Source organism: Canis lupus, chromosome 36 (assembly GCF_048164855.1).
Source record: "Canis lupus baileyi chromosome 36, mCanLup2.hap1, whole genome shotgun sequence".
In the NCBI taxonomy this organism is placed as follows: Eukaryota; Metazoa; Chordata; class Mammalia; order Carnivora; family Canidae; genus Canis; species Canis lupus.
The window spans coordinates 13339204-13363688 of NC_132873.1; the positions used below are offsets into that span (position 1 = coordinate 13339204).

The 24485-nt window shown below is 37.5% G+C and overlaps 1 protein-coding gene across 22 annotated transcripts in view; it reads right to left on the reverse strand.

The window, feature by feature from the left end:
• MAP2 (microtubule associated protein 2) overlaps positions 1-24485 on the reverse strand; it is a 294178-nt gene that overhangs the window by 19654 nt on the left and 250039 nt on the right. For 5 of the 22 annotated variants that reach the window (XM_072812949.1, XM_072812947.1, XM_072812950.1 and 2 more), the window contains 8 exons: positions 22262-22507; positions 16854-20567; positions 16463-16669; positions 16157-16291; positions 13195-13256; positions 8227-8400; positions 7138-7285; positions 3948-4288 (listed from right to left, as the gene is read on the reverse strand). In XM_072812949.1, coding sequence (XP_072669050.1) covers positions 3948-4288; positions 7138-7285; positions 8227-8400; positions 13195-13256; positions 16157-16291; positions 16463-16669; positions 16854-20567; positions 22262-22507 — 5027 coding nt within the window. The remainder of the gene's footprint in view (positions 1-3947; positions 4289-7137; positions 7286-8226; positions 8401-13194; positions 13257-16156; positions 16292-16462; positions 16670-16853; positions 20568-22261; positions 22508-24485) is intronic. The other 17 variants (XM_072812961.1, XM_072812959.1, XM_072812955.1 and 14 more) reach the window with 9 other exon arrangements.

Sequence of the window (24485 nt, forward strand, 5' to 3'; positions counted from 1 at the left end):
TACAGAAATTGTGGTTTGTAGACAGACCAAAAAAACAAGAAACTTGTTAAAGCATGTATAAGTATTTCATATAAATCAAAGCACCATATAGAAAACCTGATGCATTGATAGAAAAGGTAAAAAAAAAAGTACCATTCACTGAGTTCTTGCCTAATTTTTTTATGTGATGCATTTAGAGAAATTTTTATTTTCCTACTTTTGTTTAAATCAAGCAGCTGTGTTCTTAAAAAGCTAACATTACTTATTCTAAAGTTTAGATTTAGATTTAATGTAGATTAGGGAGTTAACTATACTGAAATAGATTCAAATTAATACACTTACTAAGATAGTCTTACCTGGGCCTTGAGTTAAATTACCAAGGTCACTATCTACAGAGAATCTCAGATCGCATATGTTCTTTCCAGTAGAATGAATTTGTGTTTTGCTGAAGAGATTAACTTTATTGCTTTCTGTAAAACTCCTCATGTTTTCAGTGAGTTTATCTATTCCATTAGCCATCGATTTGCCTCACTGAACTGAGCCACAGAGCTAAGCTTCTCTTCCAATATAAAACTGGACTTTTCATAAAGTGATAATTACTGTAAGCATACAACCTATACCTGTGGAAGAGCAATAAATGCTCAAATTGAGACAAATAATAAGGCTTCCCAACTTGGAAAGTTGTTGAACTTCCAAGACACATATATTTTTTACTATATATTTCCCCTCCCAAATCTTAGTGATTGCACAAACAGCAATAATATAGCTTTTGAAATTAAATCATTTACATACAATCTAACCACTCCAGATTTTATAACAATAGAGCCTGTGTAGGAGAATTAAGGTTACATCTATAAGTTTGCTCCCTTATTTATTAATAAGAATTGTGTGGCTATTTTTCTCAATATCTACAGGCTACATATTGGTATTAAAAAACTTGTCTCCTACAGAAGGTACTGCTATTGTCCTGTCCTCTTCTGAGTTGACCACTGTCCATTCTAACACCCTAGGGTTATCCAATTTATAATTGGGAACAACATGCCGGAAGCTTCAATTTCCCTAACAGAGTGAATTTGTGGATCCTCAATCAGAGAAGAAGGGATAGCATCTCATCTGGATAATTTCTAAGGAGCTTTAACACAAAAATTTTTTCTAGTCATTCTACAAAACGCAAATGAACCATCCAGTCAAAACTTGCAGTTTAACACATATTGAAAAAGAATTTCTCCTCATTCTTTGTGTTTAAGGCTTTTAAAGGGTTAATGTTAGAGAGTTAAGTGATATATTTTTCCTACAAAGACAGTTCAACTGTAGTGTGCCTCAATTTCCCAATTCATTTCCCCTCCAATTTAAATGCATTATACCATCTATCATAAAATAGAGGCAAACATCTTCCTTCCATCTTATCTGGGTGAGGGGATACCTTGTGGTTCTGCAACAAAGTCACTTCATAATAACTTCACTGTTGTGTATTTTTTTTCCAAGTCATTGCAGCTGTGATAGAGTAATTTTGCAGCAGGTTACCACTTGCCTTGTCAAAGAAGAGATTTCTTCAAATGACACTGTGAGTTTAAGGCTATTTTTGTTCTATAATTTATGTCATATGTCTTTATTAGTCCTTAATTACCACAATCTCTAAGGCAGTTTTAGTTGACTTCAAAAGAATAAGGCATCTTTATGTCAGTTTTATGAATTACTGAGTATAGCAGAAGTCAACTGAAATTAGACAAAAACATATTCACAGACATGGTAAAGAAGCAGAAAGGAAAAGAAGTGTTCCTATTTTTTGGACTGGTTTAACCTTAGTGATTTGGACAAAACTAAGGGTAAAACCATTCTTTATGCCTCTCTACTGTGAGGAGTCATATGAATAAGAGCTATATTATAGAATTTTCTTTTTTTAAAAGATTTTATTTATTTATTTATTCATGAGAGACACAGAGAGAGAGAGAGAGGCAGAGAGACACAGGTAGAGGGGGAAGCAGGCTCCCCGCAAGGAGCCTGATGTGGGACTTGATCCTTGTCCCCTGGATCACACCCTGAGCCGAAGGCAGATGCTCAACCACTGAGCCACCCAGCTGTCCCTATTATGGAATTTTCATGTCAAATTATATCAATTATATCAATAATTACTCCATTTTAATTAAATTTTCTTTTTAGTTTTGAGAAAATATCTTGGAAATTGTCTCAAAAAATATCTTGTGATTCTAAGAAGAAACATATTTTTTCAGTATCAATATTTTCTCGAATATAAGCAAGTAAACCTCACATTTAGATAATAAAAATACTACATACAAGGATACTTATAGAAAGAGAATTGATTTTAAATATATATAATAGCTACTCTATTTTAAGAAGTATTTCACCAAAAACTAAAATGATACTTTCAAATTGGCACTTAACTTATTTAACTATTTGTGCATAAATATAAAGTAAGCATTTGGATATTTCCAAAAGGTCCAAAATTTTTTATTCTCTTGGATGTGCAAAATTCTGAGGAATGCAAGAATAGTATGAGATTTATGAAATCACAGGATAAAATTTGGCAGAATTAGTTTTTGTTTTGTTTTGCTTAAAAAGATTTCTTGCAGCTCATATTTTAATAACATCTTTTTATGAAAAAGCATTTGTCATTTGTCTCTGACTTTATTATTAGAGAATGTTATGGTCATTCCCTACAGGGCATATGGAGAGCCCCCACCTTCTGCTTCCCCCAATTCCTTTGGTTGATTTTTAGTAACTTCTTGGGTTTTCTTGAACACAATCACAATGAGATAGCAAATAAGTTTGCTGCTAAGGGAAGAGGCAACACTGAATTTTTGTTTCAGCAGTGAGTAGGAGTCCTGGATAGCTTCACATTTTTGGCAAGATCTTTCTTCTAAACTTGCCTGAAAATACATTTTCTTTGGCATAAAAGAGGGAACCAAAAATCCGTGTAGAAAATATAAACAAGAAAGACCGGCAGAAAAGAACACTGAAGCTAAAAGAAAGGCTTCTGGGAATGTCAAGAGGGCATCACAGATTTGTCGATATACAAGGGAAATTATTGCTTACTTTCTTCTTTCTCTCACGGGTGGGTGTTTTGTCTCTTTAATGACAAGAAAAGTCCAACTATCCTACAGGCAGATCAACATCACAAAGGAAATACTAAGTGATATTTGTATTATCTCCTTCCAGACCAATTGCTTCATCTAAACACACAGTGTATAAGCCAGGTTCAGGGCAAGACAAAACGCAAAGGCCCTTGGTTGGCAAAAAACATGAATGGCTGTACTGGAGCTGAAGTTAAGAGTTAATAGGTAGAGCTTTACTAATAACCCTCTTCAATACAATTAATCTTAAAGAGAAGTTCTAACACAATAATTTCATTCATCAGAACTATAAAGAACTACAATTCTTTATATATTCAGATAATTCAGAACTATATAGAACTGCAATTTTTAAGCATGAGCAGCCAAAGAAGAAAATTGGTGAATCATGCTAATTTTGGAGTGAACATGGGGAAATGGTAGAAAGATGTCACAGGAAATCACCAATGAAGGAAGGAGATAAAAGCGAAATCACTAAAAGATCATCAAATGAGGTTATTAGGATCTAAACTAGAACACTGAAGTTCATATCAGAAATGTAACTTTAATCTCTTATGCTAAAGTCCACCAGGCGTAGAGAGACATTCAGAAAAGATCAGCTAGGCAATCAATGGAAAGATTCTCCTGTATGGTGAAATCAATTTTTATCCAATAATTAATCATACAGAATGGACACGTTACATGATTTTCATTATATTTTGTAAGCCAGCTTTCTCGTATGAGGTCCAAACTCTTGGCAATGAATCATAACCAGTAACTTTTTAACACCTCCACCTCCCTTTTACTGTAAGAACTCTTTGTTTATAATATGAGGAAGGCATTCTAGTCATAAGTGGGATTCTATTTCTGGCAGCAAGTATGGGTTCATGTAATTCTTACCTGCCCCCCTTTAGGCTGGTATTTGATGTTGTCTGTCGATCCAATTTTGGATTTGACATTCTTCAGGTCTGGCAGTGGTTGATTAATAAGCCGAAGCTGCTTGGGAGTAGCAGGAGATTTTGGAGGAGTACGTATGATGGCAACTTTCTTCTCACTGGGCACCAAGATGGCAGATTTGGGGGTTCCTGGTGTGTGAGGGGTCCTGGGATAGCTAGGGGTTCCAGGAGTGCCTGGGGTACGTGAAGAATAGCTTGGTGGGGTGCCAGGAGTGATGGCAGTTGATCCAGGGGTAGTGGGTGTAGAAGTGCCACTTTTTCCTGCTCTGCGAATTGGCTCTGACCCTGTATTAACAAACAGAACAAAACCAAACCAAAACCACAACATCAGAAAATTCTCCTCAAGACATGCTTTTCCCTCAGATAATACATTAACTTTCTAAAGAGCTTAGAATATTTATGGATTACAATGCTAAAAAAGCTGAAAGTAAAAAAAAAAAAAAAGCTGAAAGTCTCTCTTTTTTAGACTTATAACCTGGTGACATTTTTTTGAACATGCATTGCTATCAATGCAAAGAAGTGGGGTTTTCTTGATTTATTTTTACTTCTCATTATGAAGGCGTCAGAGGTTTTTCATACTTGTGTATGGAAAGTTAAGGCATGCGGATCTGCTGTAAGTTGGCAAAAGAGTCTGTGCTTCATGTTCTATGTGGGCTAGTATTTACTCCAGATTTCCTTGAATGATATGTGGATCACTTGCTCTTTTGTGCAATAAGATCATTCCAAGATTCAGGTAGATATACAACCTACAACTGTGTATTGACAGCAATAATTTTGACCTGTGTATAAAGTCATTTACTGAATTGTATTTCAATGTTACTCCTTCAGCTTACATTGAGGAATGCTGTGAGTTGCAAATGTGTTTACTAAAAGGGATGCAATTATCTCAGACATTATTCTATAGTATCATGTATTTCCTTTATATGGAAATTGGTCTCAGTGCTTAATACCAAAAAATATCTATTTCTCTTCTTAGAAAAAAAAATTGGATGTTTTAACAATATAGTCACAGTGAAGCTTGTACCTGATTGTTTTCTCCTATACTTTCATTGCTAGTTTGCAGCTTGGAGTCAAATCAATACCACCCTTACCACTACTGTCAATGATACAGGCTATTGTGGGGCACATTTCTTCGCCTCAACTTGGACCTTAGGGTCATTTTATTATTTAACTCCTTCCTTTCATTTTCTCATACTATGTTTCTTTCATATTAACTTTTTAACTATGTGTTTGAATGCCATTTCAAATACTTTTTTGAAAGCATAATGCTATAAATGAGACTTATACCACCTTGATTTCAAAGCACTTTTGTGAGTACTAAACATTTGATGACCAAAAATAGTAGTTAGAGGCGCTCTTATTATTCCAAATTTAAGAATGAGGACCCTAAAGCTCATTTATCCAGATGATACTAAATTCTAAGCCAGACATGGCTTCTTAGCTTATTTAGTTTCTTAGCTCTTAAAATCTTTTCACTTAAAATAACATATTGATTTTAATAACAGAACACTTATTTACATTGTTTACATACATTATTCAAATTCCTTCACTTTTTTTGTTGCTTTATGGGAAGGGCATGAATTTTATTTTTTTATTACTAAGTATGTATACTTTGTAAAATCAAATAATTCTAGAAATTTTATAGAGGATAAAGGTATAACTCATTACCTTTTTAAAAAAATTTTTATTTATTTATGATAGAGAAAGAAAGAGAGAGAGGGGCAGAGACACAGGCAGAGGGAGAAGCAGGCTCCATGTACCGAGAGCCCAACGTGGGATTCGATCCCGGGTCTCCAGGATCGTGCCCTGGGCCAAAGGCAGGCGCTAAAACCGCTGCGCCACCCAGGGATCCCCTCATTAACTTTTAAATCAATGAAGTGAAAGGGATCTTTGAGTCATCTAATGCAACTGGTCATCAGTGTGGAAAGTTCTTCCTGAGAAAGGGGATAATTAATCTTTGCTAAAATAATTACAAGGAGTGAGCTCAAGAGAGCTTCGTAGATAATTATTATCTACAGATGATGTCTATTTACCCATTGGTCTGGGTTCAGCCTTCTGGAGAAAGGATCATTTTACATCTTTCAGTGAACAATTTGCATGTATCAAGTGAAAGTTACCCTGTGTCCTTTTGGTTTTTTAACATAAGGGCAAATGATAGGTAGATTTCTCAACTGACCATATGAAATGGGATATAACAAGGCTAATGTGATAAATTAGTGTGCACTCTATGATTTTTATTGCTTTCCACAAAAATGACATTTCAAGACCAGAATGATAGCCATATTCAATTGGCTCTTGGTGGCCAGGTTATGAAATTATCAGGGAGCTAAAAACCAAATTCAACCACTGTCTATCTTAGTAGAATTGAACAAGTTACCCTCTTTTTCCTCATCAGTAGATTTAATGAGATTATTAATACCAAGCTATCAGCAGTGTTAATTAAATTCAGTGAAAACTGTGTCTTAAGATTTTAGTATCTCTATGTGCTCCATACGTGGTAGCTATTTTTCTTGTAATAGAAACATATTTATGAAAATAATTTGAATCCATGCTTTAACTAGATAATCCTGGTAGTACCAAAACACACGAGTGGGTAATGATTGGAACATTTTTATATTTTTTATTTAGACTGTGATAACTGCCAACCAGTTCACCATGGGCCATCAATCAAAAGAAACTGAAACTATTACACCAAACATGTTATATTTACACCCTCACTGGAATGCAAACTTTTAACAAATTGAACAGAATCCTAGGTTTTGAATATTGACTTCCTAGTTAGATGTTAGGACTTGGAATCCTAAGAAAGGTTAATATATATATTATATATATATATTATTATAGGTTAATAATATATATATATAATATATATATTAATATATATATATTTTAATTCCTGACTCTTAGTTTTCTCTACTGATTACTTCTTTGTAGCTACTCATTTTCCACAACAATCATTTTAACTACACAGGTAGGTGTTCTGGATCCATCCACAGTGTGGAGTTTCTGATTCTTGGAAGAAATAGAATCTGTTTCCAGTGTATGTTTTCTTTGGAAGATGTAAAATATAGACACATAATAAGCTTTATGCCACTTAAAGGATTAAGAAGGACCGCAAATCAAAATAAACCTACTGGTAGTCCGCCGTGCTGAGGAGGAGATGGAACTGTTGAGAGAGAAGGAATTCTCATCTCTGTCTCCTGATACACCTCGACGAGGAGGGAGGATGGAGGAGGGTCTGGGCAGAGAAGAACGTTTTTCTGGGCTCTTGGTTACTCCATCCTGATTGGGGAAAAAACACATTGGGTTCTTGTGCACCTTCAATTATACAAAGTGATTATATTGCTCATTTTTCCTCCTGTGCTGATAGCTAAATTTCTTTTAACACATACTACTGATTTCATATATTTATAAGCATTTCTACTTTGAAACTTTGACTTCATTTTTGCCTAGAAGTGTTATAAACATATATTATTCTGGAGTTAGTGCTAACAATGGATCATGAAATTCAAATTCTAAATAATAAATGGGTAAAATGAATTTACTAAGGTAATCTCCAGTAAATTAATAATTTTACTTAAAAAAATCTTCATTAGCATGATAACTTATTAATCAGAAATGACTGCCAAAGGGCATTCCATGCATACCAGTTAACAATGACCACTGTCATATATTGTGCATTTATATAACTGGAATTCTAAGTACTTTACATCCATTTATGATTTAATTCTTGCCACAAAATACTATATGCATTTTATAGCCAAGAAAACAAGTCGATTCAGTTTATGTAATTTTTTCAAGATCACCATTCATAGGTAGCAGAGGCAATATTAAATCCTGATGTGTCTGAGCCCAAATGGTATATTATATTATATGTAATTTGTCATTATTAGATTATACAATATTATAGATTATATACTACATATAATATGTATTTATTATATATTATGTGTAATATCATATATATTTTATTTTATTGGTTTGTATTTAAAATTTTATAAGATATCAAATAAATTAATAATGGACAGTATACCTAGAAAAAGACTTTTTAAAAACTGGTTAACTATTAATAACTATTGGGACTTTTGTTTTTAAGAGGGTCAAATGCTTATATGTCAAATATTTTAGAGTTTAGTCTTTGTTTTTATATATTTACTGAATCATGTCTCATAAACCCTGAAATTATATTCTTTTCTGAACCTTCAATTGACCTGCTGCCTTACCTTGTTCCCTGATTCTGAGTATGGCAAACGGTCTGTGGAGCCTGCTGAGGAGGAGGGCTGTATGGAAAAACTGTCAGAAAATGTAGCCCTTTGAGACGTACTAGGGCAAGCAGAGCTGCATCTTGGGGACTTTGAGCTACCCTGTAAGGCAGGAATCTTTGACAAAGTAGAATTCTAGCCATGAAAGAAAACAAACAAAAGCACAAAATAAACCAAACTATGAAGTAAAAGGAAAATAAAAAATGTATAAACATATAAGAAATTAAATACCTACTTTGAATAAGACCACATGATCAATGGTTATAATCAATGATAGAAATGTATATTTATGTGAGAGCAAGAAATTTTCATTGAGCAACTCATTTCCAACTGGAACTTAAGAATACTTATATATGAGACTACAGATCAAAATATTCTTCATGAATTATACATATAAATTCTGATTAATCTGTAAGTCTTGCAATGATACCGTATTTGGAAAATATCTTGAGAGTATGTTGGAATTGTTCCTTTAATAAATACACCCTTTAAGGTATATTTATAATCAATATCTTGATCGCATTTCAAGGACTTTAGAACAAGGTATATTTAAGGCCTTAGAAAATACTTTCTTAAAGTTGAGAAAATGAATTTTCAGATATCTGCATTGATTTCATCAGAAAATTATGGATTTTATATAAAATTAGTTCATTTTATGAGTAAAATGTACACCGGGGGCCAAAGCATACCATAGAATTAATAACATTTTTATGCATAGACTACAGTTTGTATAATGTGTTTTAAATGCTAAAAATGAAAGTTAGCACTAAAAATATTGCCCATAAAAACCACAGGGCTTAGTTTCCAGGTGTTGGTAGTCCCTGGAGAGATATTTGGCAAGTGAAAATCAGTGGGTTGTATGTCCAGCTTTTGGAAGCAGCTTGTGCTGGTATGCCACATGTCTCACGGGGGACTTTGTTAAAAATACAGAAAGGTATGATGAAGCCAAGGAGATTCTGTCTTCAATAACTAATATGATTTAGCTGTACAAAAATAACAGTTGAAATTGACAGCTTTATCTTAAGTTTTTAGCTCCACAGGCACTTTAACAGGGGCAGACACATTAACAGACTGCAAACATCACTTCTGGCTTGACAAACCCAGAGTCTTGAGTGGGCAGCGTGCCTGGGTCAACCCAAGTCTTTCTTTTCTGATTGATGCTACCCACAAATTTCAAAAGTGATACAGGAAAGAAAAAATGGAATAATTGGATTACCTTGAATTATGAAACACAACTACTAATCCTACTAATCCTGCATTCAAAACAAAAAACAAAACAAAAAATACACAACAAATGAAATGAAGGATTATAGATCAGGTTCACAATAAAGATCAATCGAAAAATCAGACAGAATTGTTCTAATGGATGTACTGAAAGTCACAGATAATAATAGTCTTGGGGTTTTAGGAAATTTTTAGGAAGAGGATGAGGTGATGAGGGAAGAAAAAGAAGTTAAATGAGAAAAAGAAAGAATGGTGGCCTAGTCTCTCTTCTTCAGAAAGGTAAGATAGATATTTATAAGGAAAAAAATTAGGTTTTTTTGGTCAGAAGATGTATATGATTTCTTTCCTAAGTGTAAGCATTGAATGCCAATTCCCACTGAGTTACTTGAAGACCAAGGGACTTGAAAATTTCCTGAATAGTTTTTAAACAAACAAAACAAATGAGCAAAGGGGGTGGGGAGATAGATAGATAGATAGAGAGAGAGAGAGAGAGAGAGAGAGAGAAACCAAGAAGCAGGCTCTTAACTATAGAGAACAAATTGATGGTTATCAGAGGGGAGGTGGGTGGGAAGGATGGGTTAAATAGATGCCGGGGATTAAGAACTGCACTGTTGTGATGAGCACTGGGCGTTGGATGGAAGTGTTGAATCATTGTATTGTACACCTGAAATTAATATTACACTGTATGTTAACTAACTGGAATTAAAAACCAAAAAAAAAAAAAAAAGTTAAAGAAAAAAAGCTTTTCTAGACAATGTCCACTTGAAAATGCTTTTTTTAATGGGAGGAAGCTGACTTACTTTCTATATCTGCTCCTAAAGACTTCTACCTTTCAAATAATAACTACACTTACTATCACTATTTATTGAATAAATACTATGTTCTAGGCATCCTACAGTATACTGTTTTATAATTAACTATATTTAATTTTTGTAACTACTTAGGAGATAGGAATTGTTTTTCTCCTCCTTAATTTTTGGAAAATTTAGACCTAGGGAGAGGAAGATCATATAAGTAATAAATGTTCAAGACCTGGACCTGGTCTGCTTTATAAGCCTGCCTTTAACCACCACAACTTGCTAGTTCCCCATCAGAAACAAAAGGTAAAGAGACAGAAATATTGAAGTTATAGTATTCTCAAGTCCAATATTTACCAAAGCAATACATGGATTCTACAGGTTGCCATCTGTTCAGGAATATGTCTGAAAACATTATATAAAAATCAATTTTTAAAATTAACATAAAGTCCCTTAGGCTCAAAATCATATAAGAAGTGTGGCAGTCACTGGAAATGAATTTCTATTTTTCACAATAAATAAAAATAAATGAAAAGCAGAAGGTTAAAATCTTACTAGGTTTTACTTCTCAATCCTTTTTTAATATTTATGTTTGTATTTCTTAATTTAAATTCAATTAATTAACATATAGTATATTAGTTTCAGAGGTAGAGGCCAGTAATTCATGTCTTATGTAATAACCCAGTGCTCATTACATCAGGTGTCCTCCTCAATGTCCATCACCCAGTTATCCCATCACTCCACCCCTCCCCCCTCCAGCAACCTTCAGTTTCCTATGATGAAGAGTCTCTTATGGTTTGTCTCCCTCTCTGATTTCGTCTTGTCTTTTTACCTCCCTTCCCCTATGCTCCATTTTGTTTCTTAAATTCCACGTGAGTGAAATCATATGATAATTGTCTTACTCTGATTGCATTATTTCACTTAGCATAACACCCTCCAGTTCCATCATCGTCGTTACAAATGGCAAGATTTTATTTTTTGATGACTAATATTCCATTGTGTATATACCATTGTGTGTTTGTATATATATATACATATATATATAGAGAGAGAACAAATTGATGTTCTCTCTCTATATATACCACACCTTATCCATTAATCTGTTGATGGACATCTGGGCTCTTTCATAGTTTGGCTATTGTGGCCATTGCTGCTATAAACACTGGGGTGCAAGTGCTCCTTTGGATCACTACATTTGTATCTTTAGAATAGATACCTAGTACTGCAATAGGGTAGCTCTATTTCCTACTTTTTGAGGAAATTCCATACTGTTTTCCAGAGTGGCTGCACCAGCTGGCATTAAAATCTTATTAGTTTTTAGAATGCTAAACAAAGAGTTGTGATTTACGTGTTATACACCATGTCTAAACCCCAGAACACTATGATACACTACTAGTTAATATCATTCAAACTATTTGTTGTAATTTTGGGATTTCTTTAGTAGTCTTTTTTTAAAGGTTTTATTTTTTTAAAAGATTTTTTAATTTATTTATTCATGAAAGACACAGAAAGAGAGAGAGAGGCAGAGACACAGGCAGAGGGGGAAGCAGCCTCCATGCAGGGAGCCCGACGTGGGACTTGATCCTGGGTCTCCAGGATCAGGCCCTGGGCTGAAGCCGGTGCTAAATTGCTGAGCCACCTGGGCTACCCTTTTTTAAAATTTTATTTTGAAGTAATCTCCATACTCAATGTGGGGCTTGAACTCACAACCCCGAGATCAAGAACTGATCCACCAACTGAGCCAGCCAGATGCCCCTCTTTAGTAGGCTTTTAATTTTTTTCCCTTTCAATCAGAAAGAAGTAAAATACTTCATGTTGGCTGTGGTTCTTTTGGAAATTCAAAAGATAATGGTTAATCACATAACAAGTAAAAAAAAGAACTATTAAAGATTTATAAACATATGAAGTTAAACATCATTAATTCAATCAAATTCAAACATTTTACTTCCACAGCTTGGCAATTATAGAAAAAGCATAGGAACATCTAGTAATAATAATAATGAACATGGTCACTTGTATACAGCTGGAGGTCATATAATATTAGAACTTTTCTGGAGGACAACTTGATAATGTGTAGCAAAAACTTTAAATGTGGACTTTCTTCTTGAAACAGTAATTTCACTATTAGGAAATTATCCCAAGGAAAAGCATATGGATGCATCCACTGATTAAGCCAAAAAGATTTCTACAGTAATATTGTTAAAATGGCAATAAAAACAGTTTAAAAGTCAAATAAGACAGAATTGGTAAAGAATATCGCTATAAATAAATAAAAAACAATGCAATGTAGTCATTAAAGTGATATACAAGAAAGTTTCATGACAGGGAAATGTGTTTATAAAAAACTGATACTGTGTTTCCATTTTTATTATTAAGCCAGTAACTGCGTGGAAAAAATAAAGATTTTACATCAAAATGGTAAGTCTAGTTTTCTTTAGATAATTTATGATACATTTTTACTCATCTATGTTGTTTAACTTTCTCATATTCTTATTTTGTAACAACAATAATGAAAATATATTATCAAATACAGTTAGGTGTTGATTATAATAATTTATCTAGATTCTATGAAAAACAAATAAATTGAGCTCCCGTATTTTTGCCAGATTATCATGCTGTTTATTTCCGTCTTACTAAAAAAGAGGCAGCTTACGTTCCCAGCTCTGCCCTCACCAACTGCTATCCCATGTCATTCCAGAAGACATCGAAACATGCCTAAATGCTACCAAGAATCATTCTGGGTGAGTGAACAATTTAAAATGACATTTAAGAGTAAACATCTGAAGTTTAACTTAGATCTAAAGGTTTTTGTTTTGTTTTTTAACTTAGATCTAAAGTTACTGAGATGTTGCCACCAATACCAAAGGGAACTTCAAGTGAAGAATAAGGAAAAAATTATTTTACTCACAGAGACTTTGTCCTTCGCCTGTTTAAATACACTGGAAGCCTGAGTTGATTCACCACCTGTTGCTGTCAAAAAAAGAAGACATAAACAACCCCAAACTTAGTGGCTGAAGACCGCAAAAATGCATTTTTCAGTATCTTTTGAATATTCAATTCTGTCAACAGACTAACGCAAAGCAAAACTTTGCTTATTTCGAGATTCAAATCCAGTAACTGAAGAAACAGGAATTAAGAACATTCTAGCATGTGGCTCCTACTATAGTGTGTGCTAATTAATATAAGCCAGTGTTTACCAAAGCACAGGTAAGCACATCAAGTAATTTCCTATTGGTTATACCAAGCTACCTTTAAATACTGTTACTACATGAGCGTAGATCCTTTAGAACAAAAGTCACAGAACAATAATCCAAATGCCGTAGTGTTTAAGAAAAGGGGGAGGAGTGACTGGTTTTTAGGGTTGGCATGATATTAAAGAGTGTTCATGGAGAATCCCAAGCCCTCTTTTTGTAGCCAATAGCATACCTACAGTTATTTCTACATTTCATATTCCAAACCGTCATGACCAGCCAACCCCTTTCCCTCTGCATCCCTTCATTTCACAATATGAATGACACACTTGTTTGACGTGAAACGTACCACATGAGAAATAGCTTGTCAAAGAAAGAAAACACGAGAGAAATTTTAAGTTCAGTAATATAGAACTTGTTCTACACATGCACTTCCTGTATGAAATTATTACCACATCTGTTACTGTTGTTTCTCTTGCTGCTGTTTTATACCTCTGGTTTCAATTTTAAACTCCACTATCTCCAGCACATTTTCTGTTGATGACTTACCTGACTTAACTCGAATATGTCTCATGATTGAAAACAATCCTTTGTGTTTTGGAAAAAAAAAAAACTATCCCTATTTAAAAATTGTGCTTAGAAAATGAAAGGCACAAGCTTGTGTAGTTTCCTCCTCCTTGGTTTTCTTTCATAAGAGAGAAAACCCTGGGCTGGGGGTGGGGGGCAGGGGGTGAGAGGGAGCTTATGCTTATAAGCACTCTGAATGAGTTTCCAAAAGGTTTCTATGTCACATGCAGCTCTGACATAAATATAACTGTCTACAGGATGCTCTATGCTATTTAGGACTGGATGGATAGTAAGATTATTCAAGATTCTGGAGTGATTTTTTTTTTAAGAAGTAGTGCAAATGATGCTTTCCCAATATTTCTGTAATATTTCTTAAATTTCTGTGACATAGTTTCCTTTTAGCCAATGACATCCATGTTTGATGTATGCTTTCTGCCCGAGTATCTTAATATTTGAACAGACTAAGGGAAGATCCTAATTAGTCCGAAGATCTTAAATTTCCTTTAATGAACGAGTTAAATAGGCAATTCACTCTCAGTGTGGTAAATCAAATACCAATGACATGTCACACATTTCACCAAACCATTTGATGTTTCCTCTAAAATTCCACAATCCTGATATATTCTTTCATTCTCTAATACATGATATAGGATTTTTATGCCCAAATCAAGAGTCTGCCTCTCCAAGCATTTGTCTAATTAGAACTAAAATTCCAATTTTAATGCAGATGAATTAAGATCTGATATAAGAATTGGAGATGTCATATTAATTTCTAACCGAGAAGCATTCTTCATCCTGAACTTTTATCATCAAGGTTTCTGTATAATTCATGAGGTTTACACTTTCAAATATTGCCTTAAAGATTAGTTCTTGGAGGAAAGCTCATGAGATGATTCCCATATGAAGAACACAAATATAAAATACTTGGAATTTTATTGACTATCATAAAACCATCAATTACCTTGATTTTCTTTTTCTTACAAAGGTTAATGCTGCTCTTAACCTTTAAAGCTATCCGAAGGTTTATATAAAGGCACTTCTAATATACAATGTGAAGGTAAATATTCCTTTCTCATTTAGCAATCTGATATTTTACTTTGTAGCCTGCAAGTGTGCTACTTAATAAATGCTAAAATAAAATGTATTGCAAATTAAGATTATCCTAGGATAATTATACATTTAATGCAAATACTTTGCACTGAAGTTTAGGAATAGAGTTTGCATTATGGATATTTGTATGAGTTTTTATTGTGATTTGTAGCAAGTTTCTCTCTTTCACTTCACCACTTTTTTAAGGAGTTAAAAACAAGTATATTTGAAGAAGACAGAAACAAAATAAGAAGGTAGCAAAATTGAAATACACCTACGTTCCAAGAAATTCGGGGGGAAGGAGTTTTATCTAGGAATGCAGAATACTAAATTATGTAGGAAAATTAGCAGTTTGAATCCAACACATTTAAGAAGATCCCAAAGACAGAATGTCAGTGAAGAGATGTAGTACAGTGAATTGAAAGCCTTGCTAATTTTGGGAACGAGGAATAAAATCTGATGGGATGACCAGACAATTTCCTTTTTTTTTTCTTTCATCCGAAGCAAAGTAATTTTGCAATCACAGTTTTATCCCAGATTTGCTTTTCATTTTCAATCTTGAAATCACTATCCATCCTTGGCAAAATCATCAACATCAGTAACAGATTTGGCAGTAACCATGTAGAAAATAGGACAAATATAGTATGGGCTTAAGCATGAGAGAGATAAATAAGCAAAATAATGAGAATGCATACCACGGTTATATTCATCGTCATTGTCTAACCAAACACACAGAATGAAAAGAGGAATCCCCAGAACGTGACACTAGAGCACAATGCCAAGATAAAAATCACTGCTAAGTCTGAGCATGACAAAGAAACAGATGGTCATGACCTCTTCTGCAGGGAGGGAAAAAAAAAAAAAGAATAATGATACAAGACACTTAATAGCGAAATTGTTCATGACTGCTAAGGTTCTTGGAAGAAAAACAAAATGAAGAAGCCGCTACAGGAATGAGATAAAAAAAAAAAAAAAAAAAACATGTCTATGTTTGCCAGCCACATTGCAGAACTGAAGAGTCACCTGTGGTTTTCCGCTTAACACAGGAGAGATGAGTTGGTCTAGTATATTTGATAGCAGGTTTTAAAATGAATTTCCTGGAGGGAGAGTGGGCCTGAACTTCTGTTTTTTTAGCAAGTTCAGCCTTCTTATAAACTGCTACGAATAAAGAAAACACAAAAAAAGCATACCATCAGGAGAAAATACACACTTGGAGCAAAACCGAACGACATTTCATAAATAATTAGTTACCACTGTTAGGAAGTTTCTTCTACAAAAGAGTAACAATGAATTCAAAAACATTTTTAAAGAAGTTATTGTGAAATGAACCTTTTTTCCTTCTCACTTCATCTCTGGAGACTGTGCTAGGTTCCTTTTTAGCTATTTTTCTTTCAGGAGTGGAAATTCTGCCTCTCCCGGTTTTAAAAGGCTTTTCTTTTCTATGTTTCTCGAGAGATGGTCTCCGAGCTTCCTTTTCAGCTTTCTCCTCTTTAGGAATAGTTTCTAACTGTTCTGTCATGATGCTCCTATCATCATCTGCGGATCAAAGCAAACCATGACAACAACAACAACAACGAAAGCATTAGTAACAGATGTACAAGATCCTTCATATATTTAACAAAATGCAGAACAGAGATAAAGGGACATTTTTAAACTGTTTAAAACGAAAAAGAAATTGTTTTATTTGGAAGTAGAAAATTAAAAAAAAAATAATGCACACCTTGAGTGTCCACCCAGAGGCTGTCAGCATCCATGATGGAATCATCAATGGTGGTCTCGTCTTTGTAATCGTCATAGGTTTCCGTCTTATATTCTGAGAGTGCAACCTCCTCTCTCTCTGGGGAAGCTGGAGCCTCCGGGGAGCCATCCCTGGGCTCGGCCTGGGCTTCGGCGGCCTCATCGACGTGGAGCTCTTTGAGGTGGAGCTCTTCTCCGGCGCGGGGAGAAGGTCTCCTCTCCACCTCGGGCTGCTCTAGGGCTGCGAAGCGCACGCTGTGGGCGCCTGACTCCCCTTCGTCGGTGGTGGTTTGCACCACGGTGATAAAATCATCCTCGATGGTTACCACGGACTCGATCACCCCTTTGTGCTCGCCAGGGCAGGTCTCCACAAATTCCTCCCTGACCCCGGGGACGCCCAGGTCGGTGATCTGAAGGGTGTCAGAGCGGAAGAGCAGCTTGTCGTACTCTCCCTGGGCCTCGATCTCGTCTTCCTCGCTCCGGGCCTCTGCGGGCTCGATGCCGGCGGCTTCGGGCACCTGCTCTGGGACGTCGGAGGGTGTGACAGAGATATCTGGGGTCCCCTTGCTGTCCTCCTGTGGCTGCTGAATGAATTCCATCTGGACGTCGGCCCTCTCGTCCGGGGCCAGCTCGGCCTCTGAGACAGCAGGTGCACAGGGAATCTCCACGGACAATTTGATGGCGATCTCGTCTTGGATCAGAGAGGACTCCGGGGACGTTTCCTTCTTGCCCTCGTCGGCTTTCAAGGACTCCATGGTGAGGCTCTCGTGCTCGCCACTGGACTCGTAGGACTCCTCCTTGTCCACAGCCTCCTGGTGCACCAGGTCAGGCTTGGCCACCTTCTCCTTGATCTCCGTCTCGCTGGCCCGGGCGCCTTCCTTCACGGGGCCAAACTCGACACCCGGAGGCGCCAACGTGGACGGGGCGAGATCCTGCCCGACCTCGGGGGGGAGCTCCGTCTCCTGTCCCCCATCTAGGGTCAGCCCCGCGGCCATCTGCCCGAAGTCGCTGATGTGAACATCCACGTGACCCTGGTCGGCTTTCTTTGCAACAAAATCCAGTTCTGGTGCAGCTTTCCTGGAAGGTTCGACCTCCCCGACCTCTGGCACTGAGCTGAGCCCTTTCTCAGCTGTCTCCGCTGCAGGAGGGGATGCATCTTTTGCTGCGGTCGGGGGGTGCTCGGAGATTGCTCCTAATCCAGACGTGTCGGCCTTGTCGCTGGCCTCTTCCGCTGGCCTGGAGTGTTCCTTTGCATCAGCATGTTCTTCACTCTTTTCTAGGACAGTATCCAGCTTTTCGCTGGCTTTCCTGTCCTGCTCCGACTCCCTAGCCGGCCCCGGCTTGTCACCAGGGACATGCGGGGAGACCTCTTTCTCAGCCCCCAGCTCGTCTTTGACTCTGCCGGCAGCCGCCAGTTTTACTTCAATCAACGAGAGGTCCGTGGCGAGGTCTCTCCGCATCTTGTCATCGGGGCCTTCGTAAAAGGACCCGCTGTCCCCGGACAGATTCTCGCTGTCTTGAACCGGCGACGGGAGCGGGACCGTGTACTTGTTGAACACACAGTAGCCCAGGTCTTCCAGCTGACCGTCTGTTTTAACCACGACGTGGTTCTCGTCGGTGACAGGGGGCAGGCCCGTGCTGGCCTCCTCCACCACGGTCTCCGATGGCACCGATTTCCTCCTGGCAACCTCGGCATCTGCGCTCACGGAAGCTAATCTGGACCTCGTGCCTGCCAGATCGAGCATCTCAGGCAGGTCAGGGGCCATGACGGTCCCATTTTTGTAATAATCTTTGGCGAGGAAAGGGGACTCACACGATGGCTCGACTGGAGCATTGTCCTCTCCCGGAGCCTTTTCTCCCTCCGGCTGTTCTTCCTCTTTGCTCTCTACCGGGAAACATGGGGCTTTCTCCAGGGCAGGCGTGGTGGCTGGAAGGTAATCATCCCCTTCGTCCATACTTCCACTAGTGTTGGTCAGAATGTCAGAAGCCAGAGGAGAAAGATCGTGTCCCCGACCGAAGTTAAATCCGAGGGCTATGGAATCCAGGCAAGACATGGGCAAGTTGATCGACATGCTTCTTTGCTCTATTGCAGACCTCCCGCCAAGTCCTAGACTCCTGCTTAGCGTCAAGTCGTCCTTATTCTTACTGTGGAGATCCCTCTTCTCCCCATACACTTTTGGATCAATAGTAAACATTCTTTCTTGAGGAGAACTGGGTTCTTCGGGTAAATCGGTAGGATAACCCTGTGCAAGAGTGCTGTACCCTGCCTCTTGCGCTGCAGCACTGGGCTGGGGCTCTTTACCTGCCTCAAGTTCCTTGTCGCCGTTTTTACACACGGGAGATACGGTATCCAAAGACTCTAGGGCACTTTCTCTTGTGTCACTTAGTTCGTAGTAATCACTGGCCGGCTGGATGCTCTTTGTCACTTCTTCTTTCAAGGCAGATGTTTCGAAATACTTGGACATTCCTGACTTATCTTCATAAAATGGCATGTCAAGCTCAGCTGATGTTGCAGCCCCAGCCCCTTCAACCTTAGTATCTTTGTCCACAACTTTTTCTTCAAAAAGGTCCTGGGTTGCACTCTTTTCACTTGCTGCAGCTGGTTCGGTCACGACTTTCTCCAGGGTCGTGGAGGTCATGGCTGAATCGGTTACTGCTTGTTCCAAACTGACAGCGAATAATAATGCATCTGTGGTAGGCTCTTGGCCTTTCTGTTCTTCTTTTGAGAGGGCGTGCTCCATGCAGGGCTGAATGATGCCTGTTTCTCCATCTGTCAGTTTTGGGGGCTCACTGTCTTTTGGCATGGCTTCTTTGTCAGAAATGGTTGTTTTTTCTTCAAGCTTTGGCTGAGACTCCTTGTCAGTAGGTGTAGCTTCCTGCTCTTTTTCCTGTGCGCTCTCTGGCTTGATCGCCCCTTTTTCCTCTCCCAAAACTTTCTCTGGGACACCTTCTTCCACAGTTGGAATGAGGGCATCTTTGGGTAAGGTGGTTGCCTCTGAGGCTGGTGCTTCTGCCACTTTGTCGGGTTTATCCTTAGGGGGCTCTTCAGCTTTAGAACTATCTTTGGCAGGTGCTGGGCCACTGGTTTCTTCCAGAAATTTTTTGTCATCTGGCTGTAAAAAGGCAGGGGCAAAGGGTGATGCTTCTGCAACGATTTCATTCTTCATGACATCTAAAGGAAGAGTGAAGCTTCCCGCCTGAAAGGGACTTGGCATGGGAGAATCAAACTGTTTCCCTTCCCATTTTGGGATGTCCTCAAGTACATCTTTTCCCTTCATGGGTGTTAGGGGGCCAGGTGAGATGGGAGCAGCTAAACCCCACTCGTCCTTTTTTGCTTCTGTTGGCATTTCGATGAACCAGTCCTTTTGCTCTTTTGGAGTGGGGGGCTCTGCAGAGAGGCCAATACCAGGCACCACTAGGCTCGGTTCTGTCTTCTGTTTCATGTCTTCCAGCCCGGCACCAAGAGGCTGCCCAAACAGAGTGGGAGGTGCTCTTTCTTCTTCTGTGCCTTGCATGTCCTTTGTGTCAGGGGAAGTTTTAGTTGTCTCAGGCTGAGAAACTAAGGCAGCATGTTTGAGGTCTTCACCAGGCTTACTTTGTTTCTCTGACTCCTTGTCTTTCTTGTCTAATGGCTCAGCTGGAGAAGGAGTCAATTCCTGTTGATCATGGAACTCCATCTTCGAGGCTGGAAATAAACCTGAAGTAATTGGGTTGATTTTTAAACAGATAATAGGCAAGTGCTTTCAGGCAGTAAGCTTAAAATTATATTTTGAAATGACAAATGAATGGTAGGGTAAGAAAACAAAACGAAACTATGGAACATGCAAGCATGCTACCCGTTTAAAAATCAACATGAAAATGTCAGGATCGAGATATATTTGTACTACTGCTGAAATGGACTCCTGTTGCGAATCAATGCATACAGGAATTGTGTATTTTGAATACTCTTTGCTCCTTTGTTTGGGTTCTCCTAAATAGTATGTAATGTGTACGGTAGTAGAAAGAAAATTCATGTGCCTTCTACATAAATGACAAATTAAGGAATATTGAATCAGTAATATTTAGATACAAAAATACTTTAAGGACTAAATATGAAAAACAGATGAATGTCCACTGAGCTTTTTCATTTGTGTTGTCATTTGAAAACGAACTGGCAGGCCAAGGGCAGAAGGCTAATTAATCCATAGTAAGTATTCATAGTTTCAATTAACTTGATTTACAAATGCCAGGACCAATTTTTTGAGCATTGAAAAGTTACTGGCATAATTTTTTAAGGAGTCATCTGAGATTAAATTTCAGGAATATAAATATTTGCTATTAACTTTATATGATATGACCTAAAAAATTGACAAGGCAATTTCTACCACAAATTCAAAATTCTTAATCCCGAATCATCAGTTGACCTTACGACAGATGTAAGAAAATCTGAATTATATTGTTAATACTGAGAGGTCATGTGAATACAAATTTTAAAAAGAGCCGATCTTTATAATATCTTTCTCTCCCTGGTCATGACCTCGTGATCGATGGTGAGGCACTAATTGTGGCTTCAGAGATACTTCATAGAAATTAAATGGCTCTTTATTTTTGTTTGTTCACCAATTCAAAAGGTTTCAGAGTCTCACTTGTGTTTTAAGGTCACAGGTATTTTGTTGTGGTCATTGGAGCTAAATGTAATTATCTGGAAAAAATTTGGGAAAAAATAATAAAATTCAGTCATCGCTCAAAGAGCAAGTGTATGGATCATCATTACCTTATATACTTGTGTGTCCTGTTGTAACAATAGAAAAGAAATACTTCATGAACTTCTAATAAAGGTTAGATGGATGAAAACTCAAGAGATATGATGATGGTCAAAGACGTTGGCTGCCATGGAGAAGAAATGGTATGAGAAGCATCAGCAGGAGCTTTTAGGAAAACCAAACCAGAATTCATCGAAGCATAAAAAATATAGCACATTGCGGTTGCAAACAAAAACAATTCTACCATTTAAGCCTCTATGTGCCAAAATCCGAGTCTACGATTTGAAAGAAAAGCATATGAATCGCTGTCCCAAAAATAAAAATAAAAATATACATGTATTAGCAATGTGGCTGGCAAACACTTGGAGATGGGAGGGGGGCGGACAAAAAGCTCACACAGCATCGTCAGCCTGGCTGCAAAGCGTGTTGTATCATGGCAAAGTAAAACCAACAATCAGCTGCAGCAGTGGAAGACCTAGCTGCCACACAGCACCTGTGCAAGCCACACTCTGCTCATTAAACCTACAACATCGGTCTCAGGATCATGAGAAGACCAAGCCATGGAATAGCATTGGAAAGGCATCAGGTTGGTAAGCTGCTGGAGAGATCATTTGCAACAGAACACATGCAAATCCTAGGAAAGACACACCTTCCCTGGCAGAGGAAGGGATTGTTACTTCTGGAGACACCTCGGTGACCTCTTTTACACTTTTCTCCTGTGGGGCCCCTGCTGGGGCACTCTCTTCAGGAGCTATGTGGGCCTCCACACTAGACTCCGCTGGGCCCTCACTGAGGCCCTGGGGTTGGTCTGAGGCCTTGGCAGCCCCGCACTCTTTCCCAGGAAGAGTGGCAGGTGTCTCTTCCTCAGCCATTGTTCCCTCTAGCGTTTCTTCTTCTTAGGGATGAAAAAGATGTTGACATCACGACAACAGAACAATACACGAAATGGCAGAAATACTATTCAAGGAACACTTTCAGCTCCATTACATCAACCTCACGAGAACCTCTTTTACCATTTGGATGAACAGATTAATATTCTAATGCAACGTGCATTATGTATTGCTTGGGAAATTATTCTATATAATCTGCTAATAATGATGCCTTTTATAGTCTCGTTAAAAGGCTATTTAGTTTAAAACTTGAGAGCTGAAAGGGTTTTATTGCTCTATTACCCTTAGTGGAAATGGCAGTAAGTTGCACACATGTAGGAAGCTTGCTGGAAATAAGAGATGGTGCTGCTGGATAACAGATGGTTATGAAAAGACAGATGCATTGATGTACTGAAAGAAACCTTTAAATTTGCTAGACATGTGCTGTTTTCTCCAATGCAGTAAGCCCCTACATATGAATTTCTGATTACTTTATTTAAAACATGCAAACTTTAGTAAAGAATCTTTTGGAATAAAAAACACCCAGCTTCAAAATGAGAGCCATCAACTACCCTAACAGTTTTCATGGAACCCACCAACACTATCTTATTTAGTATTCGGAGGCAAAAGTATTTAGTATTTAAAGTATTAAATTATATTTCGATATAATTTATGTATGTAATATTTTTAAGGCAAAAGACTTCCTCACTCAATTTATTTTATCTTCATTGCATTCCATGACATGGGAGACTATGAAAATTTCAAGGAGTAAGCAAAATATTTTGAAAAGCAAGGTCTGGGTAAAAGGTAATCTTACCATTGAAAAAAGTCTACCTCTGGGACACAGCTGTTACCATATTGCTTACACCCTTGAAATACCAATAATTAGTTCACGTATAGTTCCCCTTGATCCTGAATAAGAAAATGTGCCCATTACCTGGAAAGTCTTATTGTGCAATTCAAAACCAAACCACTGAGATAACTGAATGGCAACCAAACTGCCAAAATATCTTCCCAAAGGATGTATATCACGTGGAAAAATGTTAACAATTAAAATGTAAAATGCACACTTATGAAGGTCATGAATTATCGTGTTAATTTGCTTCTCATTTTGCACTTCAAATGCCAGTAAAATAAATCCCATTTTATTGCTTAAGAAATTAGAGGGAAATATATAAGCTGTTTTCTAGTTCTACAATTGAAAGGTTCTTATGAAACATTGTTTAAATGGCCTGGTGAGAAAGACTTCAGATGGAAAGGAAAGGGATTTTCTTTTGTAAAAGATATTAAAACTCCTAGGCAAGGGATGGGAGAAGAAAGGACTGCTTCATCTATTCCCCCCACCCCACCCCCATTTAGCACTCAGGGACTTTCATTTTTGTCATTTAGTTACATAAGTAACATTTAAAAAATTCAAACTCCAAATTATTATTAAGGCCATTTTTGTAATTACAGACGAGACTTCTACTATAGCTGCTTTACTAATGTCACCTTCTTGGGTAAAGTCTAATCAAGTCAATCAATTTATTTTCCAAATCCATGTAACCTTTTGGCTTTCCATTTCCTCATTTTGTATAAATCATGTTTATTTCTACTACACTCGTTTCTCATTCGAAATTCCCCATCTTTTTCTTAATTGTTATTAAGTTTACACTATTAGAAGGACTTATTTTTTACCATGGGTTATATTTCTCTTTTAGAGTGTCTGAGCCATTGGTGCTCTTTGTTTTCCAAAGGATCCTTGAAGACGTTTATTATCATGAATGTAGTTGGAAAGAATGAGTTTGTTCCCCATTGGCTTGGAACTATCTGCCCTTATGTTAAATACAGTCCTGTATGAAAATAAACTCTTCATGCACACAAGTGCACTTTTCTCTATTTGAAAATAAGCTCTTCACCTCCACAAAATGTGTTTTGGCTCTATTTTTGTTTTCCTTTACAAAGCTACCTAGTTAGAAAGAGGTAAATTTCGGCCCACTGCCCTCATCACGGCCAGTTATATAC